This window comes from Hypomesus transpacificus, chromosome 7 (assembly GCF_021917145.1).
Source record: "Hypomesus transpacificus isolate Combined female chromosome 7, fHypTra1, whole genome shotgun sequence".
Classification (NCBI taxonomy): Eukaryota; Metazoa; Chordata; class Actinopteri; order Osmeriformes; family Osmeridae; genus Hypomesus; species Hypomesus transpacificus.
The window spans coordinates 590,043-615,235 of record NC_061066.1 but is presented as its reverse complement, the minus strand read 5'-3'; the positions used below and the strand labels follow the sequence as shown (position 1 = coordinate 615,235).

Sequence of the window (25,193 nt, the reverse complement as noted above, 5' to 3'; positions counted from 1 at the left end):
TGATCAAGATTGTGTAAAGGTCTGTAACTGGAGAAGGATTTGCTTCAACTTGGAAGCTTTGGTAAGTAATCAAAAGCTAATAATTTAGATCCGGTACTACAATATCACAAGTTGCTGGGGTCAGTGCCTGAGATCTTTTGTCTAGACTTTAAACCACACTTCTTTCAGAGCCTCCCTACCCAATACCATATCAGAACCCCTGAGTGTTGACTTTCCATAATGAGTGGCACTGAAGCCGATGATTCTAGGGGCACAATGAGCCCATACTGTCAAATGGAGGAGGAGCCAGTGGGTGCTCTATATAAGGTTAGGGAGCCTGTCCCCCTCAAATCTGTCACTCTACCACCTGTCCTTTCCCACAGAGATTTCAAATTCTGTCTCACACAGGGCCCTCCTCACCTTCCACCACTCTGGCCCGGGGTCCCAGAGACTTGTGACTAGTGGCCCATCTTCAGCTCTCTCCCCCTGGACTGAGGGCTTCTACATCTTGCCTGGTCTCCCATTTAGTAACGCTGGTCTCAAGGCGCCTACCTGCACATTTTGATTCATTGACGCTTCTCTTGGGACCCGGCTCAAGATGCCAGAGCCCACAAAGAAAGGTAGGAGCGGCCTGTTCTCTTCACTGAAGATGCCAGTTCAAAACCATGCAGTAACCTTAATTCACATTGTTTTCTAAATGTAGCAAATGCGATAAGATCTTGCTTCAGATCTTAAAGGGAAAAATAGGTATTTTAAAAATGGTTTGTTATTGAAATGACAGGGTGAAATTGTTATGTTGAATTACAAACGTACGTCATTGCAGAGTGAGTGTTTCTAATGGGGAAAGTATTGTCTTCTCAATAGACTGTAAAAAAGGGCCACCAATGTCCACCTCTAAACATTTAGCTTGTTGTTATCATTTAGTTTTGGTCTTTTCCAAAGCTTCCACAGCTTGAAGACGGGTAGAATAATTTTTAATATGTTGAAAAGATAGATGGATGGAATCATTTTTAACGTGTTGAAAAGAGCAAGGAGAATTCTAGATGTCTGCAGCAACCAGCTGCAAGAACTGATTGGCATTCTGGAGTGTTTCCACCTTACCAAGGAGAGAGTTCAAAGAGGTTTATAAAAAGGCTGCGGTTTTCCCTGTTGGCATGATGGACAATGCTGTTGGAGACAGGAGCATTTTGGAATGAGATGTTTTGAAGAGCCCGTCTGGAGGAATGTTGATGAGCACAGGAGCTTGGCTCAGGGCTGAGCTGAACACAGCAAGCAAAGACGCTGTAGGATGATGCCTTGGGATTCCCTATCCCTGGTCTGTGTGAGGATGCCTGTGGATGATGGACACAGTCCCAGGTGATGACGAAGGTGTTTGTGGTTGTTCTGAGCCCCAACAGATGACTTATGGACATGTGGCAAGGTTGGCAACACGTCATTGTGGAACTGTAGCAAAACAAGATGCCAATGACAATACCCCCTCCCTATCCAACACAGATAACTCCACATTCAACTTGATATTCATCTTCTGCATTACTAATGCACTGTTTTGCCCTTGCTGAGCTGTGGCTGTGCTCAGCTGTCATCACTTCTCCGTACGATCATCTCCATCAGCACCTCCTGTTGTTCCCCCCTCTTGTCTGTCATCAAGATATTTTCCTGATCCGTTACTGCAGTTTCTTTGGAGACTTTTCTGACAGCCCAGATATGCCCAGGGACAGTTTGTTAAGTCAGCAGACGCTAATCATGTTTGGAGTGAAAACAGACTCGTCTTTCTACACACACACATCCAGGCGATTCTGTGGGCACATTCCCGTACGCCTCATGACAATGGAGATTACAGGATGGAATGGGAGGGATTTGCAAGATTGCTTTCATGGAAGTTATTTTAATAGCGGCAATAAATATGGAGAGAGGATAGACAATCCTTAGTGGATGTTCCAATCCACCTTTGGCAGCTAAACAGCCAGTTGTGTGTTCTAAAACCCTGCCTTTGTTCAGGTTTATGCCAGGTTTATGTTAGGCCAGTTTGTTTTTGCGATTCGGCTGTCAATATAGTTTTGTGCTACATTGTAAAATATTGTTGCAGGAATAGAAGCAGAAAAATTGAAGGGATTAGGAATCTACATCCGTAGATTTTAATTAACGTATTGGAAATGACCTCATTAGAGAGTTTATCCACTGTGATAAACATTGATGATCCTATGAAACTAAGGCACAGTAAAAGGAGTGGCTGCAGATGCCAGTCTACCACAACCGTGGTCCTGAAATAACCACTGAGTACTGAAGACCAGATGAATTGCAATAAAAAAAGTATTGTTCTCTGAATGACTTGGAACAGCTGAACAGGAGAATGCCATTGTATGTTTAGGCTACACACTAAAGGGTTTGAAAAATAGGATGAGAGATGATGGACTGGCTGAGTAGCATATGTAGCCCTTGGGACTGGGATACTTGTTCCTGGAATAGTCCAGACTTTAAATCCTCATCCCTCGTCCCCCTCTCCCTCTCTCCCTCTCTCACCTCCCCACAACAGAAACACAACCATCTCTTCAATGCTTGACAGTATCATTTCAACTAGAATGAGTCAGGGGTAAAACCTCTCTTCAGGCTTGCCTTCAGGGTTCAGGTTCACAGTAACCGACCCCCCCCTATGACTTCCTTCAGTCACTCTTGGCTTTCAGTACCTACAGATCTACATCATCACCTTTGTTTATGTACTACCACCATCACTCTATTTACTCTGCAGCATCTAACAGCGTCAAGTCGTAAATTTCAGAATTTTACTCAAACCAATCTCTAGGTTAGGTAAACAGCACAGGGGGCCGTGGTGATTGCTTGTCACAAACACTGTTAAACCTTTTGGCTCTCATTAGGTCCTATCCTCATACTTTGTCTCCAAAAAAGTAAATATTTTATGGACGGCCACCCTTCACGATGGTGAAACAAAGAAGTTCCACTTTAATAAAAAAACAAAAACATTCTAAATTAGGAAGATAAACTAGACTCGGTTAGGTTCAAGCTGGATTCTGTATGAGCCTGTCTGTCTTCACAACAACAACAGGGACAACAGCTGAAATACCTGCAGCTTCACCAACTGCAGTGGGAATCTGCTTCTCCCTGGTCTCATCATTTCCCCAATGAGACAGAGAATATATCTGCATGATGTACTCGCTGTGAATTATATTATTGTTGCTTGCTTTCCTCCGGGTACACTCATGCTCTTCTGATTCTACCCATTGGCACTTATTTGCTTTTCACAATGTATGCTTCATGGTTTGGCTGTCTCGTTGCTTATGATCATTGACTTATCAGTTTTTGTAAAGCTCTTTCTTGTAAGTCACTTTGGACAAAAGCGTCTACTAAATGAATAAATGTAAATGTGACCCAGCGGGACTCTGATGATGAAGCCAACAAAACATTGTTTTCAGTGTGGTGTGACCATCTATATGTCTATATATATAAATACATGTCTATATCTGACCTAGAATGCCCAGAGGGAATCATCAGAGTTGAGGGATAACAGAATCTGGGCAGAGAGGTTGATCCGAGCTGAAGGTCATCAGGGAAAGTATAAAAAACCTTATGACTGCCTCTGGTGGTACAATTACACATGGGAGAGATTGTCAAGTGACAGGGACTTTCAAGTGAGAGACAGCAAGACCACCTCAGCATCATGGAATGGAGAGGAAAGATTTGCCGACAGTAGACTGCCAGGCTGTCTTGCCTGTCATCTTTAAACTGTGGACAGGAATGGCACTGTAATGCCCAGTGTTTCTCTGGGGCATTAAGGACCCATCATGGCAGGCACAGGGAATACTGGCATCCTAACAGAATTCACAGCCTGCTGTGCCACTGCTCATCACTGAGAGTGTAGAAATGGACAAGCAAGGTCATGTGACGGCAACAAGGCTGTTCAGTAGTGTCGTCATCACCCAATAATCTCTGTTTCCTTAATCTTTATCTCCTGTTATGGAGCTTTCACATTGTCTGTAGGCTTCCATGTCTGAGTTCATGTTACGTTAAACCGGAATCCATCCTGAGGATGCTTGGGTTGTGCGACAATTTGGTGAAGCTACAATTCCTTCTTCTAATTCTCATGCTAAATGATGATCATGGTGTCAGAAGTCTCAGACTCACATGGACTTTCAGACACAGGAAAAAGGAACCAAGCCTAAAATGACAGAGTGGAGATGCTCTATGCCTCGTTCCCATGAGGAACAGAAAACTACACACACATGACTGTGCCCCACTAACCCATTAATAACACACAAGGCTAATACCTGGAGCCTAGAAGCTGTGGCATGTCAGTTGACCTACTGTATGGTGACTTTGATCTACTGTAGCGTTAAATCTTTTGATAATTATGCTTCCCAAATATGTTATGCTGCCCTCTGCATCAGTTTGGTATGTCCACACAGTGCAGAGTTCTGACAAGTGGTGTATCATAGGGAGCCTCTATAATCAGTTAAGACTAGACAATGTCTAGACATGAGGTGCCTTGAGGCCCAAAGGTGAGTACAGTACATGTCTCAGCAAAGTCTGTCAAATGGCTGCCTACTCATAAATAACCACTACATGTATCTACTGGGATATTTGGTTTTTAGTGGAGGGGTTTTATTGGCGGAACAAATCGTACAAATAAACCTTGATTCTTTTCTCTGTGTTTCTTTTCTAGATGAGACGGCAAACGCCCAGCCAGAAGGTGAGTAAAGACCAATGGCCAATATTACACTATAAGATGTTGAGGTGAGGGACAGATCAGTAAAAAATTTTTTTGAGTGACAATACTATTGACAAATACCGGCTGCAAGACCACAATGGGGAACGGTTAACCTATAGCGTAAAATATTGTTCACTGAAACACAACCTGTTTTGTGTTGTGCAAACACGAAAGGCGGTAGGGCATCAGTGCAGAATTTAGTACAGTGTGTAACCATGGTGGGTTCAGACACTATTCTGGGTTTAAGCAAATGAGAACTCAGAGGTACGACTGTGTCACTGTGACTCTGATCAGTCGTTACAGCCAAGCGATCAGAATCTTCAACATTCCGCCCCCTGACTGTCTGATCCTGCCCTGTTGATTCAGCTGACATCCCTGTCCCGCCATGTGACCAGTACGCTGGCATGCAGTGTGCTGTCAGACCACGTTAGGCTTTGACCTTGGAGTGGTATAATCCAAGGGGGAAAAAAACAAACGTTTGCATGACATTTTTTATTTTCAACTGATCTTGATCATATTCAGCCTAAATTAGCACATGGATAAATTCTGATAAAGCGTGGTGTACAGTAAGTGAAAGCCACACTGTACTATTCGTTCATACACAGTATTTCCTCTTGTGCCTACATACCAAACGAAAGACATGTACACAGAGGGAGTTGTAAGACAGTCCAATACTGTGCATGCAAGAATAAAGTGTCCCTGTCTGACTGAAAGATGGAGAGAATGGGTTCAACAGGACGTGTGTCAGTATGTGAGACTGTGTAGTTGCTTTGTGCTTTGTGAAGAAGCCTTTCCATTCTTGCTATATTTGTCACGCACTCAGAGAGCATTGCCCCAGAAAGTAACGGTGTCCTGCCCCTCCCTGAGATATCGCTCCAGATCTCTCCTCCCCCAGGTGGGTACCCCTCCCTCTTCCCCCCTGGCTTCCCTCCCTTTACCCCCCCCACACTCCCAGGATGTTCTTGTGCATATCACTGTGACAGCACACATTGGTTTTGTGTGAGTCCTCACTGTTCCACTTGACAATCTTCATATGAGCATAACTGAACCACAGAAGTAAAGAGAACTGCACCAATACAAAGAAAGAATGTGCATAATATGGCCTATTAACTGCTATTTCAGTTACCTATTGAACACATAACCCTTACGTTGCATTGTTACTAATGCACAAATGCCTTGATGCCTCTAAAACCATATGTAACAGTTTTTGTGTAACCGTAAAAGGGGCTGAACATGATGGAATCATCCAAAGAGTAGGTATTGGGAGATGGAGGAAGTATGAATTTTACTCATTCTACTAGAAGCTGTGTTTAATCATTTGCTTACCTTTTTGTTGTCAAAAATATATGTATATATATGTAAACTCTATACTGATAGAACCTCTTGATAAATTGGTCAGTTTTTAATTGGTAAAACGTTTTCAACTCTGCTTAGTAAAATTGGTAAAACTGCTTCCTTGAGATCTCTAGAACTAACACTATAGATAAAGTGACCAGATTGGTGACAACTTTCCAATGACTAGGTAACTGATAGTAACCTTGTAGTCCAAAGGTCGTTACACTAGCTTTAAAAAAAAATGATCAAAAGCATAACAACTTAAATTTCGTTTCCGGAACATTTTAATCTTGATTGGATGTCAGTGAATCAAACCAATGTGGTCACTAGCGATCTATGCACGTCTCAAATAAGGCAGTGTTCCGCGAGGCTTTGGTCCATTGCTTTTGCCCAAAGCCTGCTGCTCCAGCTAGGCGCTGTGTTTGCTGTACAGAGGCTGTAGCGGAGGCAGAGCCAGTAGAAACTGAGGGGAAGGAGCCAGACCCCGTAGAGCCTGTTCCGGTAGAGGTGGTGGTGGCTAAGGAGCCTGAGCCAGTAGAGAATGGCTCTACAGACCCAGAGCCCGTAGCTGTTGGGGTTAAAGAGCAAGTCGAGCCTGAAGTTAAGGAGGAGGCCCCTTGCTCCCCCCCACCGCCTGGTAAGTACTGGAACACTCAGTCTCTAGCCTTTTACAGTCGTAACTCTCGCTGTTTACTGCTCTTTTAGTTAACTCAAGTAGCGCTTTCATTCAAATACCCTGTCTGACTGCAGTGGAGTCCACCTTTCATTGGTAGCCAGAACAATCAGTATCTCTTTGAGAAAGTCAACATGTATCTTCTGTCAGAGAATAAAAACATCAAGTAATAGATTGATGCTTCACTATTTCAGGGTGTCTTTGGTTGAAAACGTTATCTGTAATTATAGACAATGTTATCTTGTTTGCTTCCAGGGCTGCTATATGACCCAATGCAATGGACTTAATTGATATTCTTTGATTGGGCCATACATTGGTTCATGCTTTGCTATCTGCTTTTATAACCTGTTCTCTTTGGTGAAAAGCCCCTCCTAAAATGCACTTATACAGGTTAAACAATTTTAAGTTCGTAAGTCAACAGTAGGAAATCAGTACAATGGCTTCATACTGAACATGGATTTATACGTTTCAGTGTCTAAGGAAACATTTCTAAAAGGCAGTGCTGATTGGCTGAGATTCTTCTTGAGTGGATGTGATAGGCTACTGCATGGGTGGAAGGTGGGTTTCATTTATGACAGCCTTGTCCCAATCAGCCCCACCCCGTCCTGCTGAGATGGAGAAAGCAGAGCCAGTTATAGTTGTTACCACACCTCCACCTCCACCTCCAGCAGGTCTGGGACTGGATGTGACGTGTGTTGTTGTGTGTGTGTGTGTGAATACTGTATGTGTGTGTGCTTTCTGTGCGCAAGTGTATTTTGTCTGCCTATGTTTGTTTGAGTGTCTGTGTGTCTGTGCCTGTGTGTTCTGTGCAGAATTACTTTCAAGTGCTGTACCTCTCATAGACAATAGGTGAGGATCTGTGTTTTACGCAGTTGAAAAAAAACAAGCACACAGCCAACCGCCTGACACCTGCCACATGCAAGGTCATATCTCGACCTAGTTATCAGTGTCACTTCCTGTTTTTCAGAAAGCAAAAGGCAGGTTTCATGTTATGTCCATACTCAGTTATTTAATATAGTTTTTTTGATGTAGTTTCGTTGTATTGCTCAATAAGAGTAGAAATATCTCTCACTGGCTTCATGTTGTTGCATTGTTGTCTGCGTCTTTCAATGTTTTGTTGGTGTTATGCAAAGGATATAACTCAGACCGTTGACAGGGTTACTTGAAATGAAAGCCTCTGTTTTGGGGGATTTGTCTTCTGGTTGTTTTTCGCATGGTGACTTAATCTCACCGTCACTGGTGTGGTACTTTAGTTCACAATCACTGGTGTGGTACTTAATCTCACCGTCACTGGTGTGGTACTTTAGTTCACAATCACTGGTGTGGTACTTTAGTTCACAATCACTAGTGTGGTACTTTAGTTCATAGTCACTGTTGTGGTACTTTAGTTCACAATCACTGGTGTGGTACTTTAGTTCACAATCACTGGTGTGGTACTTTAGTTCATAGTCACTGGTGTGGTACTATAGTTTATCAACAGGCTTGTGGTGTCAAGCATAAATCACTACACATGTGTGATCTCATACCATTGTCTCATCCCAAACACACAGGTGTGTTCTCCTCCAACACTTTTCAATCTCATTGATCATGTATCTTAAACTCCATCTGTCCATTTCAATGATGTCCATTTTTTGTCCTGAATTCTGTCTTGTCTTGCATGACCAGTCTGGTCTTGTGGCATGTTTTGCTGGCCTGCCCGTGATGGACTTGGAGCTTTTTCATAGGTGGGTCTGTGTATCAATCACACCTTTATTGCAGATAAAGATGATGATGCTGCAGCCAGTACCCCCTCCCCAACGCCCCCAGCAGGTTGGTAACCATAACAACCACCCTCATTAGGTCTTATTCTCCTCTTGATGATGGTTACCATGGATTGGAGACTCTTGAACGGTTTCTGTTTTGGGCTTCTATGAACAACAGTCCAAGACGATAAAAAACTATGGACATTTTTCAACAACGGTGATGGGTCCCTCAACTTGACACAAGCAACACGTTTTTTATATATTTTTTTTTATAGAAGAATAGATCTTAAACTATTATAGTGTATGTATTCTAAATGACTAAAAATGACTAAATGTATGTATGTGTATGTCACAGACATACATGTAATCTATTTGCCATCTATGTGCAGTGTCAAAAATTCCTAAGCACAGTTTCTAAAAGCACATAAACCTTTATTTATTATGTCAAATAAAGGTATGGATGTGTCACATGATCACATCTGACATGTATGTATTATGATATAATACCAATACATGTACTGTATGTATGTATGCTCATCATGTATATGCATATGTTATGTGTAAATATTATACATGAAATCTTTTATATTGTCTAAAACCTGTTTTGTCTTATTATACTAGTACATAGGTTATCTAATTAGGTTGTAAAATTTGAATCCTCTCATAAAATCTTTTTAACCAATTTTTTTTTCAATTTTTCAATTCAATTTCGGGGTGTCATCCTTATATCAGAGTGATCAAAATAGATGAACCATTAAGGACAGTAAAACACTTCCATTAATATAAATAATAATGTGCTTTCTTCACAGAGGATGCCTATTCACTCAAGAAACTCTCTATTGAGCTGCCTCGTAAGATCTCTCTGTTAACCTTACTGTACCACTATATTGTAGGTCTTATCAAGTCTTCATAGACCAGAATGTTCAACTGCCTGGGTGTAGGAAACATGTTCGGAGACATGTTTATTTCTAGAAGTTTTTTGTGTGTTTTAAAATAACTTATGTTTCCCCGACTGAGGGGAGATTATTAATGGTAAATTTGGAGCATTAACATTTTTTTAATAGGGGCTGTTTAGGACCTAAATAAGATTTGTTGTCATACATCGGAATGGCTCTTGCAAACATATACTCTGTAAACCTATGCATGCTCATGTGAACACTTATACATCCTCATATGAATCACTTACACATTTAAATATGAGAAACACTCATGCAGATTCCTTTGTCTCATACACATACATCTGAAAAACCTGCATAATGGTGTTGAATACTTACACATTCTTAACTGATTATTACAAAAATATAATAGGATATATATTATTTAAGTCCTATGCAGCCCCTGAATCTGGTTAACTACAATAGAGGTTAATTGATGTCTCTCCATGCATTTTACATTGAATCATATAATAGACATTGACCTTAAATATGTTCTGTTTTGAGAAATATTAAATCCACAGGAAGATTTCCAGGCTTGTTATGCCCTTTTTTTGGAATCTGTCACCTGTTAGTTTTTTATGTGGATTCCTTTTTTTATTCGTCAGGCCCAGCTTGCTTTAAATTGTTTGTTATTGCTTGCTGATCGTGTATTGTATGTTTGTTTGGTGTGTGCTTGCTTGCTTCTATGGACTTTACAGTACTATTCCTTATAATATGCTGTAAACTTATCTCTGTCTTTGTTTAGATGATAGCGTCCCTTTATCAGCCATGGGGAGAAAAGACTCAGGTAATGCTGTGTAAACAAATGTATTGCCCAAAGAAAGCAAGAGCTACAAACAGTCCATTCAAGTAACTGGTGCTTAATTTTCCTCACATAGCGGGCCAAATGTAAACTGTCACAGTTGTCGTTGAGTGTTCAAGTTCATTTGGCTAAATACTATGTACAGTGGTGCTTTATGAAAAAGATTGGTTTCCTAAAATGTCATAGTTCAAACGCCATATTTCCTCTACAGCTTGTAGGAAGCTATGGGGCTTTTGGAAATTCTCATCTTTTTCATACACCAATAGGGAAATTGAAAATGTTACTGCAATTTGGCATTAGTTTGAACGTTTTAATTGTAGTTGAGGATTAGTCAGAGTTGATGACATGGGGTTGTCTTTGGTTTGGCCTCAAGGAACATGTTGGATCTGGAATTCTTCAACTCATTGAGATGTGGAGAATGCAGAGAACTTGCACGTGAACAGCTGTCAGCTTTTTAAGATGACAGCTTAGAGAGTCAAGATGTCAGCATCCCTTCCCTGTTTCCAAGGAGAAATCAAATTATTTCCTTGCAGTTTGTCCTTTCAAGAATACGTTCCTCGTTAGGTGGAGCTCGGTTCTGTGTTCCATGTTCTATGCTTTACATGTTGCAAAATGCTTAAATCGCAGCTTTAAACTGTATTGTGAAGGATTGTTGCGTGTGAGCTTGTTTCTGACTATCTATCCTGTCTGGAAGATACAAGTCACACAGTGAATAGGGTGGTGTCTGTGTGATGATTTATCTGTATCCCCTGTCCGACCAGTGTGGTCCCTGGGAGAGGGACAACTTCCAGAGGACCTGGACAAGCCCATAGACACTCCGCCATTGTCCACCCTCCTCATAGAGAAACCTCAGGGAGGCTCCATAACAGTGGGTGAGTGACTATGCATACATGCATTCCATTTCAGAAGATTCTTTGCCATTAACAAGCTGGTAGATGAGTGAAAAGTGTGTGTAAGTGATCTGTTTGAGACGCCATCTGACTCGATGGTTCATTGTGCTGTGCTTCACATGTGAACAAGGTGGGGACATCACCTTTGTTGCTAAGGTGGAGGCTAAAGATCTGCTTCGTAAACCCACCATCAAGTGGTTTAAAGGGAAATGGATGGACCTCGCTAGCAAGACTGGGAAGCACTTACAACTAAAGGAAACCTTTGACCGATTCACCAAGGTACGTAGTCTGATGCCGTTTATCCCCTCACCCCTCAGTTTGCTCCTAATGTAATTATTTTTTCATCACCCTGCAGATACATACTTTTGAGATGCATATCATCAAAGCCAAAGATAACTATGCAGGGAATTACAGGTGTGAGGTCACCTACAAAGACAAGTTTGACAGCTGTGCCTTCGACCTGGAAGTTAAAGGTTAGTTGTGCTGTTGTTGTTGTTGTTGGCTTATTTACAGTTACAGTACAGCTGTGACAATATAATGTATTCATTTAATACACATAAATCACAAAGATGATACACGAATGCCATATGTATGTTTATTTTTCTTTCAGAAGTTGAACAGGGGTCACAGAATGTTGATATTCGATCAGCTTTCAAAAGAAGGTAATAAGCAAGATGAGGGCCACAATATTACAACATAGTTGACTTAAATATATAAAGTCAGAAAGATTTAACTTATTAGCAGGACAAACTAGTATTCAAGATACACTATGTGCAACATAATGAATAAATTACTGTATGTACATTTAAGTAATTACCAAACAATCTTTTTAATCTTTCAATCTTTTTTGTAGGTGTAGTAGTCTTAGTTTACTAATAGACTTCTGTAATATACTTATGTAAATCGAAATAATTGGGAACATAAAATTGCTAAGTGAGGGAGACATGTTTCAGCCATGACACAAATCTGACAAACCAGTGTGCGAATATGGTTGCAAAATGTCATTAACCTTTACCAAAGGTAATTGCAAATCAACCAAACACCTCTATGTGTTTATCTCCTTGAAGGCCAACGCTTGCATTTGGAACCTCCCTCCCAACAATGTGTCAGAAAGCAACGCAAAACATCCCAGCGCCATAGCATTTTCACAATGTAACTGCTCAGCGATGTTGCTTCAACATAGCAGAAACATTGTGGCAATGTTTTCATAATGTCGTCTGGGATATAGCCCTCAAAGCTCCTTATACAAACCTGTTTGCTCAGAATCTTTAATTGCAAATCGGAGTGAAAGGTTTTGTGTGAGCCCCAATCATGCGTTAGTTCGGACCTAATGCATCGATTGAAGTCAGTGCCATTGCTTTGCGTTGTTCTTTTAACATTGTTTATCTAAAGCTCGTGACTGTTTATCTAATTCAGTCTCTATTAATCTCTTCTTGTTAACAACAGCAGTGAAGGACAAGAGGATGCAGGGGAACTTGACTTTAGTGGTCTTCTTAAACATAGGTGAGAAACACTTTCCACTCCAAAGTGGCTGGAGTCTTTTTTCTTTGTTTTTGTACCCCTTATTTGGGATTTTGCTTCCAGTTTTCTTTCTCTTTTTCAGTCTTGTATATTTCTTATGTTTCCCCAACAACGGCTATTGAATCTTTTTCTCTTCCAAATTTGTAATTTTATGACATGGTATTTATGGGTATTGCTACATATTTGTGGAAAATAGAATATAATACCATGCATAGTTGAATGTTGAGTGCAAAGGTGACGATGCCTGTACCATGCACAACATAGTTATTACTTAATACACAAAATGGTTTCTGTAGTATAGCTAGATATGACAGTAGTTTTTACACTCAATACAAAGTTATTTTCTGCTTCCTGAGAGTTACCTGTATTTTGGAGTTTTAATTCGATTTTTCAAGAAAGATGAATCTTGGTTGAGCAAAATCATGTATTCAATACACTGCTATAAGTACATTCAACTTATTCAGTGACATTGTTCACTAAGGTAAAATTACACATTTATTATGGGCTTGTCTCTTCTTCTTTCCTACACATTCAGAATGAACAGGTTAGTAGAGAGAATACCATAGGTAATAAAACGATTAGACCTTACTTTGGGGTAAGTACTATAATCCTGCAGAGTCCCTGGCATGGAATGTAGCTCTAGGAACTAGACAAGCAAGAGTGTTGGCCCAGAGTACGGTAACACTTCATTTAAAGGCTGCATTCTCAAATGCTCCACTAATAATCAGCATTGGTGAAAATGGACTTTGCTTCATACAGTATCCATTGTTAGGGTGATCACTCTTCCAAGTTGAATACTGTCCTTATGAGGCACAAATCTCCATTTTGGATCATTTCTGATCTGCTAGCGGGCCGTTTATGAATGAAGCTGTGAAATAGTGTTATCGCTACATTGTCATTTTATTTCAACTCAGAAATACAAGGCACATTCTAAGATTGTTTATTTCAGACTTTGTTGATAATTGCCTGAAAATAAACAGAAGATATATAGCCTACATAGAAAGAATGAAATAATATGTCATGCTATTTGCCTTAAACCTTTCAGACATTTGGGAAAATGTCTAAGAAAGAAAGGGCTGATTGACTGTTCTTTATTTAGCTAATTAATAAATGTACTCACGCCCAGGACAACATGCTTATTAACCTGGATCTCATAGATCTAACAACCGCTATGGACGCCTCCATCTTTAACAGTGTCAGTACCTTTCTGAAGTGATCATCTGAACACAGATAGATACAAAGGGATGGGCTAGCATAAATAGTCATAGGAATTATACATGTTTCTTCACCTGTACACCTCTGTCTAAGGTCTCCTTCATTCCTGCATGCTGCACAAATATATTACTTTCCCAAATCCTAAAAACACTTGATTGCGCTGACAGTAAATTATGCCCCAATGAATCATAAGAACAATTGCATTTCACATCACACACTATGTAATGTTGTTTGAATTTGTTTCTACAACACCAATAAAATCAAACATTTTTTCTGTTTAATTTCCCAAAAGCTCACCCTGAAGCCAAATAACAATGACCAAACTAAAAGAACCCAAACTGGGTCAAAACCCTTCCCTGAAGTCCCACACCCCCAACCCCCCCCCCCCTCTCTTCACTTCACTTATAGTATTGAACCACAGATGAAACTCCCAGTATTACCACCATAGTCCCCCTGTAGGACATGCTGTTCTGCCTTCCCGCCCCTGTAATAACTCTCCCAGGGCTTATGTGACAGCACAGGTAAGACAGCAGACCATGCCCATCCCTTTGTGTGACATGTCCTGAGGAACTGATTAGGGAGAAGAACTTTATATGTATAGACTAGAAAGAAAGATTAGATTACAGATACAGAGATTACAGAGAAGAGATAATCACGCATCACCATAAAAGATCAAAAGAATCAAGATAAGGTTTAGCTGAATAAATCAAATCAAATCAACATTTATTTGTATAGCCTGTTTTACACACAAAGAAATATGTTTACTACTGTAGAAAATATCATAGTTCAAACAGGTTGAGAACAATCCATGTAAGCCACATCAGAAGATTCAGCTCCACCAAGTGTCCACGGAGAATTCAATGTAGCATTACTTTTGTTCAACACGTGAGCACTTCAACTAGCAGTTCCTCAGGACATGTTGCAAACGTCCAGCTGGCGCCCCGGGATTCACACCCTGCCCTGGTGTCCGGTCCCAATAGAGAGCCCAAGCAGGAGGAGGCTCCTGATGTGGACGTGTGGGAGATCCTAAAGTCGGCCCGGCCGGATGAATACGAGAAGATAGCGTTCAACTACGGCATCACAGACCTGAGGGGCCTGCTCAAGAGGCTGAAGAAGACCAAGAAGGAGGAGAAGAAGAGCGAAGGTACTGACTGTAGCATTTAACAAAGCTTCAGTTCTCAAATTCAGATGGGATTTTGGAACAGTGGTATGTTGGAATAGTGTTGCACTGTTTTGATTATGTATATACATGTTTGTGATTTAATATGATACAGTATGTATATTATTTATAGTTAATCCATAATTTTAGAGAAGAGGATTTAGCTTACTGACACTCCCCTATAATTCAGGTTGGAGAGTTATTCTTCTCGCAGGTTGGACAATGGGTCTAAGTACACTTCTAGAAAATTCAACAGCAACCTTTGTTTATCTGAAGCTTTTGCTAAGAAGCTGGATCCAGCATACCAGGTGGACAAGGGAGGGAAGATCCGCTTTGTTGTGGAACTGGCAGACCCCACAGTGGAGCTGAAATGGTACAAGAATGGACAGGAGATTCGACCCACTCCCAAGTATGTCATGTTTTCTTCTATCTATCTTTTTAGATGGTCTCCCATCGTCTTCTCACAAATGAAAAACGTTTTTGAGCATCTCTCAAAAAATGTGTTTCATTCGTGGTCTGATCCTGTCTGCTGGTCTGTTGATCCTTTGTGATTTTGTTATTTGTCATCTCTCAGGGCTTAAAAGCAATGGTTCACATGTTAGTTTGATGTTATGGAAATTTACTAGGTTTAATATAAGGAACACTATTGAAAGGGAAACAGACTTGCCTACTCCATTCATGGCATGCACACAAATACATACATGAACTTGTATTTCAACACAGAAAATGTAGCATGCACACCAAGCACATTTACTCTAATTTCCAGCCTACTGTGGCCTACATTCACCTAAACATCTCCACTCTCCCACAGAGCTCTCTTTGTAACCTGGTCCATCCATATACAACCAGTACCATCCACTGCACTGTGAGCCATTGCCAGCCGACATACTGTGAACAAATAACGTTCTCTCAATTCTAACTTCACTTCAAGAGTTGTCACCCCTGCATCGCAAGAACGTTAGATGTTTCCAGGGCTCTGTAGATCCTGAACGTTATGTGATTGATATTCCTGTGTTCGATGTTTTAAAAAACAGTCCTTTACTATTAACTACAGGTCCTTCTCTGTACAGGAAAATTGTGGTACCTCCTTCACAGGTCTTTAACTCTGTCTGGCTTGGTAACTTTATAGATGGATGAAAACCGTATTATTTAGTAGCTTTACTGTTTTAAATGTTTTATTCACCTCTACTTGGTTACTGTTTATATTAAGTAGACCAGATGCTAAGCTCAGATCACATTTGGAAAGGTAATGCAACACCTTATGCATCATCTCAAATCCTACATATTAACCTACTGTAGTCATGGCAAACTTTTGCTACACCCTATGTTGTGAAGGTTCAGATCCAGGCCAGGTTAAAGCCATCTGGGAGGCTATTGCAGTTTTCTGGTCATTGGTCTCCAGTGGAATATTCCCAGGATTCTCTGTTCCATATGCTCTCTTTCTCGTTTGTCTTCTTACTGCTGTGACACTATTGGTGATCGCAGTCCCCTCCAGGCATGATGTCTATCTGTCCCTCTGCCCTGTCTGTCTGTCTGTCTGTTCTGTCATGCCATGCCATGGCACTCCTTCCTGTCTGCCATAACTACTTCCTCCACACTGTGCTCCGGCCCCTTTCTGGCTCCACTGATGAACTTAAGTCAAAGGAAGTAAGTTCACTCGTCTGATTGCATAACAAAACTATGAAGTGTGGCCCCTCCCCTCTTTCTAGTCGTCCATCTGTGTGCAGTGACAACCCTAAATGCTGCATGATGACATTTTGTTGGTTCTTCTATTTTTGTTTGTCTGCAATTCCATAATTACAATTATAAAAAAAATTACTTGAAATTTCTCTGTTAAGAAGACACAAGAAAGCAGTGACAAAGTCATCCATAAATGACACAGTCGCAAGATAATCTATTGTATATTCCCTTATTTGCAGATAGGCGTTCCGTATATACTGCATTCACTACTCATTCTATAGTCACCCTCAACTCAAACATCCAACACTTGTTTCCTGCATGTACCTGTGTGTACTCTGTGTTTTGACTAATTGACTTGCTGTATAGGTATATCTTTGAGCACAAGGGCACACAGCGAATCATGATCATCAACAATTGCGTCCTAAACGATGATGCTGCATATTCCGTATCCGCTGGAGATGAGAAGTGCACTACTGAGCTGTTTGTTAAAGGTACTAAACTCAATCAAACACAATCTCTCTTGAGATCATGTTCTTCCCCAGCGATGACAGGATTTTCTTGACAATATCATGTTTCATTTTACTTGATCTTCTTTATCTAACACGTTGATCCTTCCATCCAAAGAGCTACCGGTGAAGATTGTCAAAGACATTGAGGCCGTAAAAACCACTGTGAATGAAAGGATTGAGTTGGAGTGTGAGGTGTCTGAAGAAGGAGCTCAAGTCAAATGGTAAGAATGAAAACATATATTTCTTAATGAGTGACATACTTGTTGCTGTTCTTCTTCTGTTCGTATTAAGTCACTTAAGTGAAGACGTGAGCTGGCAAATGTGTCTCTGAGGCTTTGTGGGTATTTTTTCTCAGGATGAAGAATGGCGTGGAGGTCCCTACAGGGGTACGCTCACGCTATCGTGTCAAGTCAGAGGGGACCAAACACTGGCTAATCATCGACGACGCTTCCAAGGACGACACAGGGACCTACTCCCTCATGGCCACCGGAGGCACCACTGAGGCCCGTGTACAGGTCGACTGTAGGTGTTGAGCTTACATCTCACCAATCCTCTTCCTCAATGGCATTCTATGAACGACTGATTATTAGGATTCAAGTCGTCTATGTCTAAATCATATCCTCTGAATGTTCAAAATGTTCTCCTTATCCGTCCCTTCTCTCACCTCCCTGTTCTTGGCTGTGTCAGTGAAGCCGCTGAAGATTCTGCAGGACCTCCAGAATGTGACGGTCATGCTCGGTCAGCCCCTGAAGCTGCACTGTGAGATCAACCCTGGGAACGTCCCCGGACGCTGGTACAGGAACGGACAGCTCATCCAACCCAACGACCGCATCAACATCCTGCACAGAGCCAAGTAGGAATGGTTTGCTTGACCCAATGTTAGTTTCCTCAAGGATCCCAATGACTCTTGCTCTTGTGGTTAGTGGTAACTGATTTACATTTTTGTACTCGCTGTGATATATTGTTTTTATTGTTGCTTGTTTTTCTACAGGTACACTTGCACTTATAGCGGTTCATGTTGTTTAATTGTAACTTGTTTAACTACATGCTCGTATGGTTCTTCCCTTTGGCACTTATTTTGGTTGTTCACAATATGTGCTTCATGTTTTGGCTGCTCGCAATGTTTTTGGGGCTATCTTGTTGCTATTATCAGTGACCGATGCACTTTGTAAAGCTCTCTCTTGGAAGTCGCTTTGGATAAAAGCGTCTGCTAAATGAATACATGTAAATGTAAATGTAAGTAAGTCTTCTCTGTACACTCTGACTTGATCTGAAGACTATCCAACTCTATCAATACGTTCCCACTGCTGTCAGCTGCTCTGTTAACACATCCCAGGGATTTGTCTTGCTGTGCTATCACGAGACGGCCCGCTGCGTTAAAATTTTATCTCTATGTTTAACAGGAACCACAGACTTGAAATCGAAAGCAGTTCAATCCATGATTCAGGGGACTATACGTTTGTGCCTGAAGGGTACACACAGAGTCTCTGTGCCAAAGTTCATATCATCGGTACAGTATTCAATCTCATATGAAAACATGTTAAACATGAAGATAATAAAATATTAGTTATTATCTTCTTTCTTTTTTTTTCTAATTTGGTGGTCATTTAATTTTCCACAGACCCCCCTAAGGTGCACCTAGACAGCCTGAATGTGCCTGACAACACAGTGGTCATCGTGGCAGGAACCAAACTCCGCCTGGAGATCCCCATCAGTGGAGAACCAGCACCTAGAGTGGTGTGGATGAAGGGAGAGAGGGTAGGTAGAGGGGCTGGGATGGAGACTGACATTGGTTCTAGAAGATGCATTTCATTTGGAACCGTATCTATGTGCGTCATGAGATCACTACATGCACCGCCACACCCTCATCTGCTTGCTATCACAGGTAATCCTAGATTCGGGTAACCGTGTTCGAGCTGAGACCTTCGCTGATCAAACCTGCTTCACCATCGAAGTCACAGAGAGGGAAGACACGGGAAACTACAAGATAGTCCTGCAGAACGAGGCTGGGGAAGACACAGGGAGTGTCCGAGTCAAGGTCGTTGGTAAGAAATATAGAAGTGGCATCAGAGTCAAAGATCACCGTGGCAACAAATAACTTCTCGATAACTCAGACTGGTGTAACTTGTTAGATATCCCAGACCCTCCTGAGGCTCCTCTGGTCCCAGCCGTGGGAGGAGACTGGTGCTCAATGACATGGGACCCACCCCACTATGACGGGGGCTCGCCAATATTGGGTGAGTCTGTTTAGGTTGTGTCAACACATAAATATTAAGATTGATTCCACAACATGAGAATGTAAAGAAAACATTCTGTTCTTACCCAACTGAAGGCTATTTCATTGAGAGAAAGAAGAAACAGAGTTCCAGGTGGATGAGGTTGAACTTTGATCTGAACAAAGAGGCTACATTTGAGCCTAAGAAGATGATTGAGGGCGTGCCATATGAGGTGCGGGTCTTTGCCGTCAATGCCATTGGCGTTTCCAAACCAAGCGAGCCATCTAAAGCGTTTGTTCCCCTGGGTAAGTGTCCCTTAATGCCTTATCCCCTGTCCAGAAAGTACACACAGCATTGTAAAACTAGTAGCCTCTGAACTCAAAGTATCCCACTGCTGGACATTAGACATGACATAAGACTATTACGTAAGACTGTATTCCAGTTTATCCTTTGACTGTATGATGATAATGGGGAAAGAATTTCAGCTACTCGGGCTATAATACTTTTGCATCTGTGATGTGCCCTTGGTTAGCCTTCAGCACCTGTCTTTCTTGATGCTGCACTATTCAAAGCATTCTGGCGATGACCTCCAACACACAGGCCGGCACTTTGGAAGATGTTAAATATGTCTTAATAATGGCTGCCAAATCACCTCCGGATTATAGGTTTAGGAGATCAAGTTCCCACGGAGTTCAGTGGAGTTAAATATGTTTCTGAAAGTAAGAATAGAAGTTGGGTGCAGCCCCTAATGTATCTGAATAGCAGATTAATGGCATGCAAACTCAAGGGTTTCTGTCCTCATGTGCCCATGGCTATACCTGTATTACATCGAGGCTATGAAGATTTTCGTATGACTCATGTTTTTTCCCGTTATAATTTGATTTAAAAGTTTGTAAATTTCAACCTCTTCAGCTGTGACTAGTGAGCCAACCATGCTGGTGGTCGATGATGTCACAGACACCACGGTGACCATGAAGTGGCGTCCCCCAGAGACGATCGGTGCTGCCGGCCTGGATGGCTACCTGGTGGAGTACTGCGTAGAAGGAAGTGAGATGACACCCTGTTTGGAATTCTTTGACTCACCTGATATTTATACTCTCTATGACTATGAATATTTGTAGGGACCTCAAGGTGTTTTTCTCCATAGCCGATGACTGGATTGGAGCCAACAAGGGGCTGACAGAGAAGACCAAGTACACGATCACTGGTCTGCCTCCAGAGTCCAAGATCCTAGTCAGAGTTAGGGCCATCAATGCGGCTGGTGCCAGCACACCTCGGACCCTCCAGCATTCTATCCTGGTCAAAGAGGTCATAGGTGAGTCTAGGGCTTGTATTAGAAGGCACACATTGACATTTTTGATCCCGTTCCTGTGCCAATCTGACCTGTCTTTTCCAGAACCACCAAAGATTCGCATCCCCCGACACCTGAAGCAGACATACATTCGTAGAGTTGGAGAAGCTGTAAATCTGGTGGTTCCATTTATGGTAAAGCAGCCATGGCATAAACATTCACATCCTCACAGCCGTGTCCATGGTTACCAGTTGAGGTCATCCTCCTCTGTCTTATCCATAGGGGAAGCCCAGGCCAAAGGTGAGCTGGCTGAAAGAGGGAAATGCCATCGACCCAACCCACGTCAGCATCCGCAACACAGAATGTGACAGCATTATCTTCATCCGCAAAGCGGATCGCAACCACTCCGGGAAGTATGAGATGAATGTGAAGGTGGAGAACCATGAGGACACAGCCATTATTGACATCCAGATTGTTGGTGAGCCCAAGGTTTCCTTTCCACATCAGATCGTAGCACTGTTAGCGTGTACGTTCTACACACTCCTGGTTCTTGAAGAGGTACTGATGACTTTCTGGTTTCTGTTCAGACCTGCCAGGCCCTCCACAGTACGTGAAGATAGAGGAGGTATGGGGGGAGAATGTGGCTCTGGACTGGACCCCTCCCAAGGACAACGGCAATGCCCCCATAACAGGCTACACCATCCAGAAGGCAGACAAGAAAACCATGGTATGAGATTTAGAAAACATAATCAATAGTGTGCAGCCCGTGACTGCATTTGTTTTGACTCTGTGAGCATGATCTCTTTGACAGGAATGGTATACGTGTGTTGAGCACTACCACCGCACCTGCATCACCATCTCAGAGCTGGTGGTAGGGAACGAGTACTACTTCAGGATCTACTCGGAGAACATGTGTGGCCTGAGCGAGTGTGCCACTCAGACCAAGGACAGCGCCCTCATCGTCAAGGAAGGTATGTCTGAGCTCCGCTGAGGAGGATGTAGAAGAACAGCAATGAGTGTGATCAGTAGAGGATGTATCAATAATATTGAAGTTGCAGTATAGACATCAAGTCATTTACAATATTTACCCATTCAAAGAGATATTGTAGAAGCCTCACTGTCACCGCCTTTACATTTCTGTCAAAGAAAAATGAATACTTGCCTGACAAAAAATAAAAAACAACATTGTTTCTTCTTCATCACAAGGGAAATTCCCCCATGATACAGCTCTATGCCCGTATCATGTACAACCCCATTCCTCTACCCTTCCTTTCACAGGCATGAACCTCAAAAACCCAGAGTATATAGACCACGACTTCAAAGAGCCCCCGAAGTTCACACAGCCTCTGATCAACACGTTCGCCATCGCTGGCTATAACGCCACGCTCAACTGCAGCGTTCGGGCCAATCCGAGGGTAGGTTGGGGGGAGTTACACCTACAATGGCCCAGTGTCATTTTATGATTACCTCAGGTAATGCCTGTCACCTTTCAAACAGGCATTCACAGATTCAAAAATTCTAAAGTTTTATACATTTGGATGATGAAGGCTGTGCTTAGAGAGAAGTTCACCTGAGGCATATGCCTCTTGATGCACCCTGAACAACCCAGACCTCCCAATGAGATGTAATAGCTTTACACCTGCAGCCTTTCAGAAGGCCTGACCAGGCTTTACACCTGCCTACTATTCTCTGTCCTGTGGGTCAGGTTCTACTCTCAGTCAGCAGCCCAGATGTCCTATGTTGAGGGATATACTGTCCACTGAGGACAGCTTTAGTTCAGGTTCCTTATCGTAACATTGACATTAACTTGTAGATTAATGTGTAAACTGACAGAGCTTCTTAATAACCTCATAATTATATTGAGCTTCTTTGTTTCTTCCTGCTCACTTGTATTTTTTTGGCATCAGCCCAAAGTTATTTGGATGAAGAATAAGATTGCCATCATCGATGACCCACGCTACCGCATGTTTAGCAACCAAGGAGTCTGTTCATTGGAGATTCGCAAACCTAACCCCTACGACGGAGGGACGTACTCCTGCAAGGCTATTAATGACCTGGGGGATGCCCAGGTGGAGTGCAAGCTGGAGGTCAAAGGTCAGTCTGGGCTACGAGGTAAACTCTGTCCCTGGTATACACCCCCTGTGTGTTTATGTAAACCTACTGACTCACCTAGCCTAGTGCCTGACTCAAGTGTTTCAGTACACAACCATGAGGACGCCAATAGCTGCTGGACATGTAAGTATCAGCCTTGCTGTGGATCTCAATCAGGATTTGAGTTCAATTAGTCTCAAAATATATTATTTATCTTCATAATTACATTATTTCAAGTATTTATCCATCATCATTGGAAATATCATTATCAAGACATGTAATAGCAATACTCTTCATTTCATATTTGCCCTTCTCATCACCTACCTGAAAGCACATATTTGAACACGTCTGACAAGCAGTCCTTGTGTTGTGGCACAGTCCACATAACATCAGATCAATGTTTCCCTTGACCAAATTAAGTTGTAACTCCATAAAAAAATATTTTTCACCTCCACAGGCGGGATGTTTCCCAAGATACATGTTTAACTCCTCATGTAAAAGAGTCAACAGTAACTTAACAGTATCCCCTGGAATATAACTCCTTCATGTAAACAGTTGGTTAACCCGTTTTCTCTTCTCTCCCTCAGTCCCCCTTCAGGAATAGTGATTGTATGTTCCCATCTAAGGTAAGCTTTCATATGTTTTTGGCATATGAAGCTTATGTCATTCATTTTGCATTTTTCAAAGACCATTAACCCAGCTTTTCTTAGCAGTGACTCAATATGTAGACTATTTTAGTCAGCAACCACCAGTCTGAGAGAACAGGAACCAGGAAAGGAATGCGTGGCATGTATTAATCCAAATGGGATGTGTGTGATTTTTTTTTGTTTTTGTAGTTGTCATGTGTGGTGTTATTATCCATACAACTAACATTTCAGAACATTGTTTGTGTGCTTGTGTGACTTGTTGAATATTATTTATCATATAACGTGCCACACAAAAGGTGAGTAACCTTTGTATAAGTACAAATTATCTGGACTTGACTCACTGTCTAAACCAGCAACTGTACACTCAACCTCACATCACGTATGACATAATAAAAACAATAGGCAGATTTTGCGAATTTCTCAAGAATATCCCTATATTTGCTTGGTCTTGTATAATACAGCTGTGGATGAAGGGCTGCAACTTGTATCGGAATGTTATATCTTACATTCATATTATAACTGAGATTTCATATTATTTGCCACACATGGTGAATGAGCACTTTTGCTCCTTGCTTTGCAAGTCTAAGCATATACAGACTCACTCACAGACTGAAAGTTATGTGTTCTGCACCTGCTTTGTACCAACGCTGACTTTTTCCCTCCTTTTGCTGTTCTCTTCAGATTCTTACTCTTCTGTATGCTGTCCTCTGTTTCACACTGTCCGTTTCTACTTTCCTCATTGGCTCTTGACTTTCTCTGCTGGTCCTGGCATGCTGTCTCTTTCTCTCTTTCTCTCTTTGTCTCTCTATTTGACCCTTTCTCTCTCACTTTTTCCTTTTCACCACACACAAACACACACACACACACACACACACACACACACACAAAGACACGCTTTCTCTCTCTTTCTCTGTCTCCTCTTACCCTTTCCTTGACCTTTGACCTCTGTCATTCCCAACAACAGCCTGAGTCTGTCTGTTCTCCCTTCCTCCAGGAGGGTTCACCTTCTACGAGCTCATGCAGCGTGGAGTGCCGTTACACTTGATTGATAAGTACATGAACGAGGCGAAGAACGTGGAGGCAGAGAAGTGATTGGACTGAGAACGGATGCATCTAGGCTTTCAAGGATCCTTGCCAACAGTGCCCCTCTTCAGTTTTTGCCTGCAGTCTGAATAGGCCAGAGAAGAGGACTGTGGTGTTAGGCATGCTGTGTGTGCGTTTGGAGCTAGTTGTCATAGAGAAAAGCCCATTTGTCAGCATCTGGTATTTAACAGCTCTGTCTAAGCTCTGATGCATGTCAGCAGTGGTTTGGTTCTATATTTTTTTTTGAGATTAGTAGTGTGTAGTATAGGTTAAATAACATCCTTCACCTGTATGCATTTAGTTTTTTGTTAGGGAAAGTCCTAGTGGGTATGAATACTTTCAAGGGCCTGAATAAAAAAACTGTAGACTGGAAATGAATAATAACATGGTTTGATGTCTGTAAAAGGGAATCCTGTGATTATAGAATGAATGAAACATTGAGACACATAATAGAAAAGACTGAAAACACATTAAGGAGCATTAAAACTAACACTTTATTATTTATTGGTGATTTAACTTTTTTTGTGAGTAGGTGATGTTGGATTTATTAAACTGTCCTTTTTGGTGACTGTAAAGCCGTCACTGCATGCCAAATGCTTTTAGCGTTGATACTGTGCTGTATTCGAGTGTGTCTGACCAATTGTGCATGCCTTTACCTTTAATTTGTAATTATGTCTCATGAATAAAAAACACGTACATTGTAAC

General features: G+C 41.7%; 1 protein-coding gene across 19 annotated transcripts; it reads left to right on the top strand.

The window, feature by feature from the left end:
• The first annotated feature begins 333 nt into the window (after nt 1-333).
• On the top strand, nt 334-25,192 carry mybpc1 (myosin binding protein C1). Of its 19 annotated transcripts, XM_047022510.1 has the most exons (36): nt 334-599; nt 4,655-4,681; nt 5,523-5,594; nt 6,468-6,671; nt 7,286-7,378; nt 8,466-8,516; nt 9,259-9,300; nt 10,130-10,171; nt 10,948-11,058; nt 11,207-11,355; nt 11,432-11,549; nt 11,687-11,738; nt 12,523-12,579; nt 13,133-13,141; nt 14,793-14,956; nt 15,248-15,380; nt 16,610-16,618; nt 17,018-17,142; nt 17,276-17,381; nt 17,516-17,682; nt 17,848-18,013; nt 18,564-18,670; nt 18,782-18,918; nt 19,046-19,205; nt 19,293-19,397; nt 19,493-19,681; nt 20,289-20,423; nt 20,524-20,691; nt 20,773-20,861; nt 20,950-21,145; nt 21,255-21,394; nt 21,479-21,638; nt 21,946-22,082; nt 22,575-22,761; nt 23,346-23,384; nt 24,400-25,192. In XM_047022510.1, the coding sequence occupies exons 1-35, from the start codon at nt 578-580 to the stop codon at nt 23,360-23,362; spliced, it is 3,846 nt and encodes a 1,281-aa protein (XP_046878466.1). In that variant the 5' UTR covers nt 334-577; the 3' UTR covers nt 23,363-23,384; nt 24,400-25,192. The 19 variants fall into 19 exon arrangements, with proteins under 19 accessions (XP_046878466.1, XP_046878464.1, XP_046878460.1 ...); XM_047022508.1 differs by lacking the exon at nt 23,346-23,384 and having other exon boundaries at nt 7,301-7,378; XM_047022504.1 differs by lacking the exon at nt 23,346-23,384 and having other exon boundaries at nt 12,526-12,579.
• The last annotated feature ends 1 nt before the right edge of the window (nt 25,193 follows it).

Coding starts and splice junctions, on each gene's coding strand:
- mybpc1 (XM_047022503.1), top strand. CDS start 578: ATGCCAGAGCCCACAAAGAAAG. Junction 17,683..17,847: donor GGCCCGTGTACAGGTCGACT/GTAGGTGTTGAG, acceptor TGGCTGTGTCAG/TGAAGCCGCTGAAGATTCTG. Junction 18,671..18,781: donor TGCCAAAGTTCATATCATCG/GTACAGTATTCA, acceptor AATTTTCCACAG/ACCCCCCTAAGGTGCACCTA.